This window comes from Watersipora subatra, chromosome 11 (genome assembly GCF_963576615.1).
Source record: "Watersipora subatra chromosome 11, tzWatSuba1.1, whole genome shotgun sequence".
Taxonomy (NCBI): Eukaryota; Metazoa; Bryozoa; class Gymnolaemata; order Cheilostomatida; family Watersiporidae; genus Watersipora; species Watersipora subatra.
Genome location: NC_088718.1, coordinates 41279603 through 41295630, shown reverse-complemented (window position 1 = coordinate 41295630; position 16028 = coordinate 41279603). Strand labels below are relative to the sequence as shown.

General features: G+C 33.3%; 1 protein-coding gene across 1 annotated transcript in view; it reads right to left on the bottom strand.

Annotated features, from left to right (window-relative positions):
- The window catches only part of LOC137408074 (uncharacterized), a 53201-nt gene extending 43589 nt beyond the window's left edge, over nucleotides 1-9612 (bottom strand). Inside the window, exons 1-5 of the mRNA XM_068094465.1 lie at nucleotides 9551-9612; nucleotides 8045-8232; nucleotides 6754-6826; nucleotides 5716-5876; nucleotides 2541-2675 (exon numbers count right to left, since the gene is read on the bottom strand). Coding sequence (XP_067950566.1) covers nucleotides 2541-2675; nucleotides 5716-5876; nucleotides 6754-6826; nucleotides 8045-8232; nucleotides 9551-9589 — 596 coding nt within the window. The 5' untranslated portion in view covers nucleotides 9590-9612. The remainder of the gene's footprint in view (nucleotides 1-2540; nucleotides 2676-5715; nucleotides 5877-6753; nucleotides 6827-8044; nucleotides 8233-9550) is intronic.
- Nucleotides 9613-16028: the final 6416 nt, after the last annotated feature.

Sequence of the window (16028 nt, the reverse complement as noted above, 5' to 3'; positions counted from 1 at the left end):
GATACAAAACTAAGACTATCACTTCTAGGAAGATTCTGTAGAAATGAATAATGCTTTGCTAATGTTTTTTGCTTTTCAAAAAATGTCACAGATTCGTCAATTTTTTTTCTCAATTTAAAATTTGACAAACATTGCTAGTCTGAATTTATTTTCTGATCTAAAAGCTAGAATAGCAGACAACTCCTGCTGCATTAAGTAAACTAAGGTTCATCAAAATCTGTTTATAGAATGGGTGCTTGAACAAACAATTCATACCGGCCTGCATTTTTCTATTGCCGCTCATTTATATATTTTATATTTTAATAAAATATATAAATGATTTCAGAAAAGTAAAAAGTTATGTGAAAATTTTTGTTGCAAAATCAACAATGTTTAAGCTAGAGAACAAAAAACAGCTCATAATGCCTGTTGAGACTTTTACAAAAATAATATTTTTTATTTTAGCCAAGGTTTTGAAAACCAATGCATTATTTAAGAAGAGCGCTACTTTGGTCAAAATGTGATTTTACTTAGAGTGGATCAGTTCATAGATAAAACATTGATTTCTATCTGTGCTCTCAAAATAATAGAAAATGTTTTGTGGTAACTATTCACTTGTTTTTATAACTTTGAGTTATTACATTACGCAAGATGAAAAGACAAGTCTTTATTAATAAACCTTGTCAAGCAATATCCTAATTTTTTCACACGGACTGTGTACGTGCAGTTTTTTCTACTGATATTAACCAAATTTTGTACAAAATAGTTCCTTTTACGTTGAGACCAAACTGAGAGTGTAACACTAGCAGTTCAAAGGAAATTTATGCCAAAAGTTAACATAAAAATTTCAAATATGTTGATTGATGAGTGCAACGTGACAAATCCATTTTAACTTTACTCAGATGAAAGAATCAGACTGAAGCTAAATACTCTTCCCTATCATATTTTATTATTCGAGACTTTATTTTCTCGACAATGTGCCCGGCTAATCTTTAATTTTTAGTTTAATTTTTAACAATCTTTAGATTTTAATAACTGGAAAAAGGCTTAATCTTTAGAATGAATACTTTGAGGTATTTTTTCAAAATGCTTTTCCAGAGGCTGTCACTCATGACTTACAGGAAAGAATGTTAGTTTTTCAGAGTAAATAAACAAAAAATAAGCAAAAATTTATGACTGAAGTTCAAGTATAAACATAAACAGCAAAAACTTAGAAATTTGCCAAAAAATACTGAAACAGCATTGTTCTGCGATTCCATAAGGTCCCTGAAATATTTAACAGTTTTTATTTGGCGCATAAATGACAACTCTAAAATTTTCAAAACAATTCAACGTAACACATAAACTTAGTGTGTTATAGCATAACATATATATAAATAAATATACATATATATAGGCCTATATATATGTATATACATGTATATATTGCTTTATTGGCAATAATTTAATTTCAAATAAAAACAATTTTCAAATTATGCTATACAACAATAAAAAAACAAAAAGAAAAAAGGACAACAGATAACCACTAAAATTGAATAAATAGTTTAACAAATAGTGGTTACAGTACATTTCTCTGTTAAGAGAACGGATATAAGGTGGAAGATTGTTGAAGCAGCTGGCAATGATATATGTAAAATAGTAGTGGTTGTATGCCGTTTGTTCATATCAGGTAAGTTGAAATCAGTTGAAACACATGTATTATACGCCTGCCCATGCTCTATGATGCAATATATGCATGCAATATGTAACATAATATGATTAAGCATATTATTGTAGGCTGTAACATATGCATCTAACATCTTCTTCTACTAAAGGTAGTAATCTATAATGTAATAAAAATGCATATACGGTATTTATAGTAAATTCTTGTTAAGGGCAGGGGTATGTACCTCCAAGCAACGCCACGGTGATTGCTATAAATCACTTGACAAGTCAAGGGACTTAAGCTTAAGGTTTTTTGCACAAGACCTTAAGGCATGCCTTATCTATTAAAGTCTCAGCATGATGCAAAAGGAAATCCAGATGAGAAATCTATGATAAACAACATAGAAGTTCGTATCGACCCATCTACTCGCTTGTTAATGAGATGCGACACCGGAACAATCCTTTATCTTATTACCTTAAAACTATAATTTACTTGAAAAGTTTGGTGTACATTTTTAGCAATTCAATATTGTATGTTAAAAAAAAATTATGAAAAAATAGATGATTTTATATGTAATTCCAATATCAGAATATTCTTTTAAAGAAATTTTCAGGGCCTCCCTATTAGCCAAAGTTTTGTCAAGAACCCTGCACAGAGCAAGCGAACGTCATTAAAATCAAAGCTTCGCGCTTCCCAGACAAACACCAAATTCTTTCAGTTTAGTGTTGAAGAAGTAGGGAGATACATATCGCTTCACCACCAGATCTTTCATTATTTCTGGCAGAGATCAGAATCAAACTGGCATAGATCAAAAGAGAATTCTTGGCAACTAGCAAAACCTGGTGTCTTTCAGGGATAAATACCCTAAAAAAATGCTTCTTCAAACACATTTTTCTTTTAACCAATTCTTTCATACCTTGATTGCATCACTAGATTTTCAAATGGCAGTTGTGCTCCAACATTTAGCCATTTGATCCACTCCTGTTGACTTTGCGCAGAGCTTGTGTAGAAATAAAGCACATCATCCTGTGTTTGTATAGTTAGGGCATTCCTTCAAAACAGACATGAAACAGAAACTACCACATACAAGGCAGGGAAGGTTTTTGTATGTTTTACAGGCAACACAGCAAAACCTTCAAACAATACATGTATATATTTCAGGTTAAAAGTAGGGTAGCATTTTGTAGAAGAAACAAAAATGTGAATCAATGATAACTCTGACAAGAAAATAATGAAATGAAAGAATAACACGCGGCACAAGCCAGCTATATTTTATTTCAAGCTATACACAACGATTTCCAGTTTTATCAATGGTTTATGCATACAAAGAAAAATCCACTATCATCTTAACTAAAATTTAATCAACCAAAGAAAAAGTGTTTTGAAAAAGGAACTAAAAAAACTGAATAATAGTATCATTTCAAAGGTTTAGCGGTGTCATGCTTTGATATTCAAAGCCAGGTTCACTTTCTAGCAAGATATGATTTGTTTAACGCAGTGAGTGTCAAACACGAAGCATACACGGTTAGTGATGGCTTTCAGTCATACGTAACGTAATGCCTCATTTGTTTACAGCTACTAGTAATTAAGATAAGAGAGAACAAGCGAGACGACTGCCAACTTCCTTGGCTGCCTTGCAAAAATATGCAATGTTAGTAGAAAGTTAGAAAGCTTTTTGTTTAAAACAGGATAGTTCGATTGGAGTGGTCACATCCATAAGGAGTGTGAGTTGTTGTTCCTGAGGCTGCAAGAATCAGTTGTGAAGACGAAAGCATATTTGGTGTCACAACAATTTGCCTGTGTGAATCCGTATTTTTATCTTTATTTAAATTTATCTTTATTTTTATCTTAATTTTATCTTATTTATATTATATATATATATATATATATATATATATATAAATCTCAAAGTTTTTGTGTGATTCTGTATGTCCAGCTAAAGCTATTAAAATCTTGGAATGAAAAAATCCGTATCACAGAAGATTTGATCTCGGAACCTCCCATTTCCTAGGTAATACGTTAAACCATTGAGCAAGATTGATGGATTCATTGGGCGACATATGTTGCTATGTGGGTAAAAATACGCATACTGCTCTCCATTACGGTGTGACGTCATTTTATGCTTGCTCTCACGGCTCTTATTAGTAAGTTTAGCAATACGTTACTAGCTTACTCAAATCAGCCATTGGCAATGTGCCACGCTAATGGAAAGTGGCATGACCTGTCACTGTTTATAAGCTGATTTTCAATACTAGTGCAACGCAGGGCATTTCGCTAGCTTATCCTATAAATAATCTGCACATTTCACCTACTAATAAGAAACCACATTTTGATTAGATAAGAGAAGAGGCAGGAAAACAGTCAAAGATCATAAAGTGAGTTTTTTATGCGTTGCGGCTGCGTAAAAATTTTCAGATTTTTTTAGGATGACTTTCCGAAGACAAATTGTTTTCATATATTCTGAATATGCCTGTTGTTTATTGTTTTTAGCTTTTGCATTTGTTAAAAACAAAGGGGGCGTTAGATTGCCTTCTTCAGTCACAAAGGGTTCAGCGATAGAAGCGAATAGTGAGGCATTGATTCAAGAGCCCTGAAAATTGTTAGATAAAATTTCAAACCTGTTTAAATCTTCATACAGCCATCATAGTTGCTCAGAAAAAGTTTTCAGCTCAAACAAAAACAAAATCCCCTAAAAACCTGTTCATCAGATATCTTTGTAGAAGAAATACAGGTGGTATGCTACGCTGTGTAGTTTATATACACATATTCCATAAAATTACATAATTTAGTTCATCTGTGGTTGTAATGCTTCTAGTGTGAGAAGATGATTTTTAAGTGTTAAATTTTCTAGCTTGACTTGATATAAAAAGGTGAAAAATAGACATTTCTATGAACGGAAAACTTTTGTACATCAACAAGAGAATTAGGTTTGTAAGCTAATCCCAAATTTAAAAATCAACTTACACAACATTTTAGTCAATTTTATTGACAAGTGTCAGTTTTCTTTTATCATTTGCACTTGTTATTGATGTTTGAGGCGGTCTGACAGCCAGGATATTTTAAGATTAAAGTGGTCAAAACTTGATCGCAGCTAAAATGCTCAGATCAAGTGAAAGTGCAATTATGTTTATTGTTCCAGAGAACTACAGAATAGAGACACGTAACGCTGCAACTTTAACCCAATAGCCGATACCAACCATTGCAACAATAACAACTAGTGTTGAAATTTACCACATATTGTCTTTCTGAGCATTTTAACCACAATCGAGTTTTGTCAATTTTAATCTTGAAAAAATCCTGGCAGTCATATCATCTCAAATATCAAAAACTATTGCAAATGATAAAAAAATATTTTTATTTTTTTTCATAAAATCTACTTAAATATTACGTAAGTTTGTATTTAATGGTATTTAATAGAATGTTTGAGCTTGTTAATGTTTGAGCAAGTTCACTTTAGCCACGATTAAATGTTTTAAATAGTCTCTTTTATATATCCTAATATTGTACTGGACTAGCGGCAAGCTCTGCGACACGATGCCCAAAATTTATTTCATATGTAATCAGGTCATTTGCTGGTATTCTGCTTTTGCAGATGAAATTTTAAAAACTCCATCCGGTTCTTAAGAGCCGGATGGAGTTTTGAAACCAAATATTTTTAGTGAAATGGCGGACGGCACAGAGTATATTCATGTTAAGTTAGGATAAATTGGCCAAAAAATGTTGAAACACAAGCATTCACGTAGACTTACAGACAGACACCCGCACACTATGACAAAGTGAGACTTATTCATATAAATAACTACAGCGACTGGCTTTTAGTTAATCTAAACAAAAATCCAGACAAAATTCAGACATTCTCTCAGACATGTAGTTTTATAAATGACAAAACATGATCTTACGGTGCCGGGCACGACCACTGAATTTATTATTTATCATTCATGCTAGTTTCAAGTTATATTTTACCCTTTCATGAGACGCAATGGCACCAAACTGTGCATATCCTAAAGCTCTGTGATTTTCAAGTATGAAACCTGCCACCTGCCAATGTATGTCAGATGGAGATATAATATTACGATTTAGCTATAACATACTGGTAATGACTGGAATCTGTTGACTGACTCTGACAGCCGTTTAAGTTGAGAGACATACAGGAAACAGAGGAATCCTCGGCTTCAAACAGACAGAAGAGACAGTCAGCTATGGCAGCGTAGTATCTGTGTTCTTCATCCACACTCAGCCAACCTTTGTAGTCCTGTCAATGAGTTATATACATGTAAGCTACTTCCACCTGAGCCTGTATGGTGATTTATAAAACCCATCAGGGAAAATAGATTTCAATTCTAAAACAATATTAGGAAAAATCTGGAATATATATTCAACTGTATCATAATGTATTTATAATTCTGGAATATCGATTTCAAATTTAAAACATTATTAGAAAAAATCTGGAATATAGATTTAACTGTACCATAATGTATTTATGATTCTGGAATATCGATTTCAACTTTAAAACATTATTAGAAAAAATCTGGAATATAGATTCAACTGTACTATAATGTATTTATGATTCTGGAATATCGATTTCAACTTTAAAACATTATTAGAAAAAATCTGGAATATAGATTTAACTGTACCATTATGTAACTGTAATGTAATGTAACAATGATTGTTAAAGATGAATGTAGATTTCAATTCTACAACAATTTATTTAAAGATTTGGAATATAGAACTTAATTGTACAACAATGCGTCTATGATTATTGAATATAAATTTCAGCTCCACAAAATTTATTTACGATTGTTGAACATAGAGTTTAACTGTACAACAATCTGTTAATCAACTTTGAATATAGATTGCAACTCTACAACAATGCAAGAAAGAGTGATTGAAAATTTTGCTTTTATAGTTGATTTTGCTTAATAAATTTTGAAACTAGATTGCAGACTTTGTTTCAAAGCATTTCAAAGTATCCAAAAAATTGTTCCATTTGTTAATTTTAGATATTTAAAAACCACATTTTAAAGTTTCATTTCAAGGTTTTCAGGATTTAACAATTAGTTTTGATTTCGACAGAGTAACTAGTGTCACACTTTCACTTTCCAATATCAAAATAACCTAAGGCCGCTTACCGTAGCCAGAATTTCTGTTGCGTAGACTGGAAAACATTGATTACCAATGCTTTTCATTCGTTCGAGAAGATTTCTGTACAAAAAAATGCAAAAGTAATTATGAGAATCGCATACACTAGTCATGTGATAAAAACTGCCAAAATATTTCAAACTTATCGAGCAGCAAAGAATTCAGCCTTGACAAAATTTTTTCAATAAATGTAGCTGTGAATTGAGAAAAAGTTATTAAAACGTTGTTTTAAAAAGAATCGGAATATGTTTCTAAAAAGTTCCAGCGTCTCCCTATTAGTTAAACGTTTGTAAAAGAACTATGTACAAAGCAAGCAAATACCACGCAAAATCAACACTCGGTGATTCCCAGATAAACATCAAATACTTTTACCTTAGTGTTAAGGAAATAGTAAATTACATATTGCTTCGGCGACAGTTGTTTCTGGCAAAGCTCAGAGTCAAACTGGCATAATTCAAAAGAGAACTTTTATCTAATCGATTAGGATGGATCTAAGTAGATAGTCGATTTCATATTTAAAGTCGACTCATCCCCAACAGACTACTAGAGACTAGCTGCAGGCCCGGCATTACCCAGAATGCTTTCATTTTCAACCAGATAACCTCCAGGTGGGTATTTAAGAGGCTGGTTCTCACAAACCGGATGGAGTTTTGAGCCAAAGTACATTATATTTTTGACGACTTGGCAGAAGGGAAGAGACAAATGCGTGTGAAGTTTGGATGAATTGTCAAAAAAATATGGAATTTAGCATTTCGCAGACGAACAGACAGACGTAACGTGAGATTTATTATATAGATGAGTACAGGCATAAAGTAAAGATGCAAAACTAGAAGTTACAAAACAAAAAAATCAATGATAGATATGCCTGTTGAAAGCTAGCACTTGAGATTCAGATAGTCTGGCGCACAAAGCAGTAGAATATATTAATAACATCAAATAAATATTTCAAAACTGAAAAATAAATAACTTGAATAAATTGGAATCCGACAAAAATGTCAGGTCACCCTTTAAATAATTTGTAAAATTAAAGATTTACTGCCTTCCTTACATTTTAGCGGGCTTACATCTACATGTAGGTAGAACCATAAATTGACTTCTCCAATTCTTAATGAAGCAAGAACGACAGACAGGATGCAGGCACGTGTATAACAGGCCACATCCTACTCGCTTCATTAGCGTGTGCCAGAGCAGTTGCCATCTCACTAAGGTTAAAGTTATTTACCATAAAGAAACCTTTTAATGAAAGAAAAACAAACTGGAATCACTTCACAATTGACTGACCTGCTAAAATAAGATTGTCTGGCAGACGACACATCAATTGACCTTGAAATGACACAGAGACTAGAGAGTTCTCCACATAGACATTGCCTGAGTGGTGCTTTAGTTTCCTTATCTGTTGCTTGTGTTGATATATTTTTTGAATTGTTGTTATTGTTGCTGTCAGAGATGTGTCGCACGGGTCTAGAAATCTAGAAAAGAAACTATTATAATTAGAATAACCTACTATAAATATAAAAAACTGCTATAAATAGAAAGGAAACTACTATAAATAGAAAGGAAACCACTATAAATAGAAAGGAAACTACTATAAATAGAAAAGAAACTACAATAAATAGAAAACAACTATTATGAATTAAAAAGAAACTACTATAAATAGAAAATAAACTATAAATAAAAATAAACTAATATAAATAGAAAGGAAACTACTATTAATAGAAAAGAAACTACAATAAATAGAAAAAATACTATCATAAATTGAAAAAAAACTACTATAAATAAAAATAAAACTTTTATAAATAGAAAGGAAACTACTTTAAAAGAATACGAAACTATCATAAATAGAAAAGAAACTACTATAAATGAATAATAAGGCGGCTGGTTCTCAGGACTGCTGGCAGCACCACCTCCACTCCTTACAATGGGGTGAGAACCGGGCTTAACTTTGCTTTTTTATTTGAAAGATTACTGTGATGAAAGCATATCATTTGCCCGAATGTTTTGTTATCAAATATTCTGCTTGTTGGTAACAAAATTAGATGTCATATACAAGACAGCAATAAAAAAGCAGATAAACAACCAATGGCATGCTGGCGCTATCAAAAGGGAGTTCTCTGATGTTATCAAAAGCATGTTCTCTGATGTTTTAAACACACCGCATGAAACCTGAGCAAATGTAGCTGCTCCTTTAATCTGTCATTTAGGAACCTGTTGTAACCTGTCAACCTGTTGTAAACCTGTCAGGAATGTTTTAGTAGGCATCAGTAACTCCCTTCTAGTACTTTCTGAACAAAACTAAACAAACGTTTCACTCCTAGCTATTGTCTAAGCTTGCCCTCCATTGACCCTTGTAATTAGAATCCCCCAGCTCACATCCTATAATTGGTGAGCGATTAATAGTAGCTACGCAGATGTCTTTTGTTAAATCATCAGTTAATAAGATGGCAATTGTTTTGTCATCCATTAAATATAATCAGTAGCATAGTTGGTCACCTCCTCTGAAAATGAGGGCCAGCTACTTTAGGAGAAAAACTTTCATTAAGCGAATGTAACTTTTTAAAAAGGACTCCGTAGATCCTAGAAAATAGCCTGTTATACAGCCTATTTATTACAAAAGTTGGGAAGTCAGTCTATCTTGTAAACTGTATAAACTATTTGGTTAGAATGGAATCTTTTAACAGTTAACAATCTGTTAATCTGTTAACAATATCGCCACTCTATGAAAGCTCTCTGCTGGTAACATTTCAGATGCCGTTTTGAAATTGATTAATGAAAGTCTAGCCTGCTGACCTCCTGAGGGTATCGGTTGGCACGGAAGTATGTTTTCATCTGCTTTAAGCTATCAATGAGCTCTATACGTTTCTTAGCCACTGTACTTGAGAGGTCATCTGAGTGAACCGTGTCCAAGTAAATGTCCATTTTGTTTAACAGAGTCCCGATCACTTCAAAAGATAAATAGAGGCAAGTCTGCAAAAACTATAAAATTGAGTAGTTCTTTTGGCCTATGTATATTATACATGTATATATATATAATACATACAGGCTAAATGCCCGACATTACCGGGTAATACAAACAATTATAAACAGTGGAAAGATGTATGAATTAATGTATAATGTATTAGCCATTGGTTAAGTTGACCAATTAGCTAATGGCAAAATTAAAAAATTGGATAATTTGAGTAACTTAAGCTAGTAAATTCAGTAATTAAAAATTGCTTATATTGCTAAACTTACAATAATAAGAGCCATGAAACCAGCTCGTATGTCACACAACGACATTATTTTAACCGATGTAATGAATATGACTACAATTATTCCATTAGCAATGCTTGGCCTAGTGAGTAGAATGTCTGCCGGCAAACATAAAAATCCAGTGCGGAGCGGTTTTTCATTCCTAAAACTTTATCGCTATAACTGGATACACAAACGACAGATTATAGAGTGACAAACAGGCAAATGACAAATACTGAGGTTTATATATACATGTACATGATATAAATCCTATATATATGATGGTAGGTGTGTTATATTGGCCACCTTTGTTATAGGATATACAAGCAATGATATATCAAACTGAATCTGATTTGATCTTAGAGGTTGGAATATATATAATATATATATTCCAATATATATACATATATATAATAAAAAATAGATATAAAAAATGTGAAAGTTTGATAAAACTGTATTACTCAAAGTTTGTCTTTACATGATACTTTGAGCAATACAGTTTTATCAAACTTTCACACTTTTTATATCTATTTTAGATCAGCTCAGGAAACTTAATGCACTTTTATAGACAATGTGACAACAAATACAATTTTTTGTATATATATATATATATATATAATTTATTCATGTAAAACCTTAGATAAAAAACAACTTCATTACTATTAGTTTCATGTCTGTTACGCAGACAATCATCAGATAAAATTGTTTTGGTCCAACTGAGTTATATTTAAGCTCTGACCACTCATTGAGCACTATCTGGCAGCTTTAACACACTACATTGGCTGTTAACATTCTTCAGGCTGTAAGCTTCAACGTTGAAGCTTACAGCCTGAAGAATGCGCCAGCAAGAAACTGACAGTAGCTGAAAGATAAGTAAACTATTTGACTTTCCAATTTATACTGCTCCATCCTATGTGGAGCACTCTGATTTTAGTTTCAAGTAGGATACATTTCAATATATATATATAAGTTATATTTATACACATTAGTAAAAAGAGTGCTCAATGTTTTGAGTAAAAACAGAGCTGATATAAAACTATGTGTACTAAAAAACTACAAGTTTTGTAGTTTTTTAGTACACATAGTTTTATATATATATATATATATATATATATATATATATATATATATATATATATACATATTATACGTTCAACTGAATCTAATTTGAGTTGAGCAAAATGGGTTGATCGGAATTACAAGGAATATGACATTGCTTTGTATGATTCACAAGGCAAACAACATGAAGGACACACACTTGAAGGTAACACAACCAAAAGCATTTCAAACACCTGATACCAGCCGTCAACTTTATACTCTGCTTCTACATCGGTCACTGAAGGTTGCTCGGCTTTGTACAATTATATCACACAATCGTAACATTTAATAAAAGAAGTCTACTTTCATAAAGGAAGGCCACACGGATAAAATAGATAAAACCATAGATATGAACGAGGTATCGAGTGCTAAAGCATGCTCAGCGATCTGCATCAGTGGGCTCATCCTACTTTTGTTAAAGGAATGCTCTCTTATTTTGTTTGTGAAAGTATAATGCTTATGGTGACGTACTCTGTGAGTAATCGCGAGAGTGCAAGGCATAAAAATGTTTTGAACCTTATCAAATATTTCAAATAAAAGTATTCTAGTGTGGCGTGCCCAATGAACTTAGTACATGTAACAATGAATCATTATTACTAAGCGATTCCGGCCAGAATTTCAAATACTGCAGTTGTGTTTAATGGAAGTATCTGAGATAAAGGATTGACAATATGTGCTAATACTACCAAGACTTTGGACAATTTTATCTAAATTTCACACGCGTATGCTCCATGCCTTCCACCAGGCTGCTAAATATATTTGCTTTCAAAAAATCATCTGATTCCTGAGAACCAGAATCTTAATCACCCAGCTGCTGGTTATCTGATTGAAATAAAAAAAACAGCGGGCATCACCGGGCTTACCACTGGTTCCTTCCTTACTTATGGCTTCTATCCAACAGACTAAAGCCTGTTTCCGACAAGCCACCTTTAAGAAACTATGTTGTTAGTAGGGATACAGGCTAATCAAACCTGCTGATCCATCCTCGTGATGTTTTATATAAAATCGACATTTTAAAATAACTCTTGCGGTGTTTTTGTATTGACCAAAAAGTTATAAATATTGGCAATGATAATGTTCTATTTCAACTAGACACAAAAGCAAGATTTACTATAATAAGAGTCATTTCCATCCATCTGTTTGGAAGCTACGAAAAACAATGGCCTCTATTGAGATTTGAACACATGACTTTCGGCCTGGTAGATCGACACTCAACCACCTTGCCTTATTAGGGAGCAACTGCACAACTCATTCTCTGTGCTTTATTGGCACGCCTGACGATCTCTCACGACTCACTAGACTGCTGGGGTACCGGTTGTCATAATACCACGCAGTTATTTTCGGTAAATTTACAAAGTTCTAAAAAAGCACGTTACTAAAGCTGCGTGTAAGTTTGTTCCTTGCTTTTGGCCAATTTTAGTGACTGCGAATTTGTGTTGCAAGTGAGCGCATTGGCCAACCTACACGCCGATCGATATTATGTGCGGAAATGGGTTAGTCATTCTCATTGGTTATTAGCGCCGACTAGAAAATGAAACTGCACTCAGTTCACTTTGATTGGTTGTAACCAGCCAATCATTTGCAAGTCTGCAGCTTGGCTAATATTTCAGAACCTCTCAGTCAGATGAAACGGAGAATTTTGGAAATTTATTGCCTGATCAATAAATTGGTAAAATCTGCTCATTGATTGACACAGTTTAAAGGTTGGCTTGCAACAAAATTCACATTACAGTTATTTGGTATCAAAAGATTCACCATGTCTTACTCTGTTGTGTTGTAAGTGCAAAATATGTGGAAATGTGATTACAAGCTCTTCAAAGCTCAAAAACGAACAGTTCATCGCAGCCATCGCGAAAACGCCGGAGATCGGAATCCCTTTCCAAAGTGGCTCAAATGGGACGTATAATTGAACACGATGGCTTCTGTTTACACTTTCATGCAATCTCATTCGTCAAAATGTTTTCACAAATACACTTAACGCATTCAATAAAACTATGTCTATTGTCCTTATGCGTCTGTTTCATAATCATTGTAATACTGACACTTTCAGCACTGATATCTCAAAACTTACCATATAAATCTATTTAATTTTTTAACCTTAGATTGAAGGAGTGCATATCATCCTCTGATGAACATGACAAGCCTGTTGGTCACCTGTGATAGTCGACAAAATGCTGCAAAAATTATTCCCGCTGTTTGGCAGGAAGTATGGTTCACATGATCAGATTACGACTAGATGATTAGACCAAGCCGGAACAAAACTGTAAAGTAGTGAGCATCTATAATTGATACGGGCTTTTAGGTAAAACCCGAAGTGTTTGTCATAAACTAGTGCTACAAGAAGTTTTATATCGAGCCTTTTATTGGCCTTTCAATTCACGCAATAACATCATGTGTCAAAACAATAACCAAATTTTTTGAGTACGCCAGAGAAATAAATTGATTCCAATCTACGGCGTTTTCGTGATGGCTGCGATTAACTGTTCATTTTTTAGCTTTTAAGAGCTTTTAATCACATTTCCACATATTTTGCACCTACAACACAGCAGAAAAAGACATGGTGAATCTTTTGATACCAAATAACTGTAATGTAAATTTTGTTGCCAATCAACCTATATGAAAATTGTTCAGCATACCACGATTGATACATCGACTTCAAACTGAACTCTATATTCACATTGCTGGCAGCAGGCGCTAAAGGACCAGATAGTTGTATCAGTGCAAAGCATTCTTTTGTGTAGCCACCCCTTTAGGTGATTTATTACTTCTTTAAGTTGAATTAAGCCGAAATAAGCCAAAATAAATATTTAGCTAAGCTTTCTGAGACCGCTGAAATGCTTTGTAAATACTTTTAAATTTGTACCATGAACAATATTCATTACTGTAAGAATAATGAAGAAAAGGCTTTTCTATAGAATTATATAATTTGCTCATAATTTCTCAAATCAAAAAGACTAAAATATGCAAACGAAAAAAGTATAAAATTATCTTAGTTGTTATATAGTAATGTTTTCAAATATTAAAACCATGAAATTATTATGATGCTGAGACAAACTCGGACCGAAAAAAAGCACCTAATACAGATTAAAAATTTTGCAATGCTGGCAGCAGGTCATGAGAAACTGGTCAGCTGCAGCGGATCAAAAAGGTACATCTGGCAATCATCATAAACAGGAATTAAATGCAGTTAGATACAGTTACACACAGCTATATATATATAACTAATGCATATTAATAATAAAATGTCAAAATATGCTTCTATTAAACCAGGAGACATGATGATTTCAAGAAAAGACAACTTGTCTGACTATTGAATACGTGTATTCAATTCTTTTCTTGGAAAAGGATTTTTACAATTAAGTTATAATTACATTTCTAATAGCTTTGCTTGATTTTTTTTTCTTTGTTGCATACACCTTGTTGTGTAGAAAAAATTTTACTTAAATTGACATCGGTGTGTGCTCACCTCAACATTACATAAAATTATTGTAACCTTGAACTCTAAACCAACAGAAAGAGAGACAAGTTATTGATACAGACTAATAATATCCCAGTTACTGTACAAACATTGAATTAAAATTAGGTTTTAACATTTACTATTTGAATCAAATTAAAACTCCAAACTACTATTATTTATCAACTTTCTTTTCAACTTATAATTACGTTTTTTACATTAAGCTTTTCATATTCATTTGTTTCATTGCCATGTGTAATTATCTGTAGAACTTAATTAGGAATTATGTTAGGTCCTAAGGCTATAGAGCTAAACAAATTAAAAGGCAGTTTTATGAAACGTTTGCTCGAATATACAGTGACTTTAATGTATAAAGGATATATTCAATTGTATTCATATTTTCTCTGCCAAACAAACCAATGTTTGAAGGCGCCAGAAGGCTTAAAAGGTGAGAATGCAATGATATGCAATGGGATGTGATCATCTGTACATGAATATCACTAATAGCAATAATAATAATACAAGTTAATAATAGTAATAGTTTAATAAAATTTTGACAAAAACTATTTTGAACTGAAAATATAACAGATTAACTGTAAAAATCATTTTTATTATACTACTGTTATATAGTATTTAGTAATCAGAATAAATGCTCTTTAATTGTGTTGAAGAGAGTTTGGGATAAAACAAAAGATGTATGGTTTGAAAGTAATATTTGTTTGTCAAAAATATTATATCCTGAAGACTTTAGTTGATCATATTGGCACTATGTGTAGTTACTATGACATAGAAACAGCTAAAACACAGCTTTCTGCGAGGCAGCAATAAAGTCAAAAGCGTAAGGCATCTGTTGTCGGAATGACCAACTGAGAGAGAGAGAGAGAAAGAGAGAGGGAGAGAGAGAAGGTGAGAAAGGGAGAAGAAGAGGGAAAGGGAGAGGAAGAGGGAAAGGGAGTGGAAGAGGGAAAGGGAGAGGGAGTGGAAGAGGGAAAGGAAAAGGAAGAGAGAGAGAGAGAGAGAGAGAGAGAGAGAGAGAGAGAGAGAGAGAGAGAGAGAGAGAGAGGAAAAGGGAGAGGAAGAGGGAATGGGAGAGGAAGAGGGAATGGGAGAGGAAGAGGGAATGGGAGAGGAAGAGAGAGAAAGATAGAAAGAGAGAGGGAAAGGGAGAGGAAGAGAGAAAGGGAGAGGGAGAGAGAAAGATAGAGAGAGAAAGGAGAGAGAGAGAGGAGAGAGAGAGGAGAGAGGAGAGAAGAGAGGAGAGAGCAGAGAGGAGAGAGAGGGGAAAAAAGAGAGAGGTGAGAAAGAGAGAGAGGAGAGAGAGAGAGAGAGAAGAGAGAGGAAGAAAGAGGGAAAAAGAGAGGAGAGAGGAAAGAGGAGAGAGAAAGAAGAGGGAGGGAGAAAGGAGAGAGAGGAGAGCAAGATAGAGAACAACATAATAAATGAGCCAAAATAAACACTGGATTACATCTGCAACTGAAAGCTCTA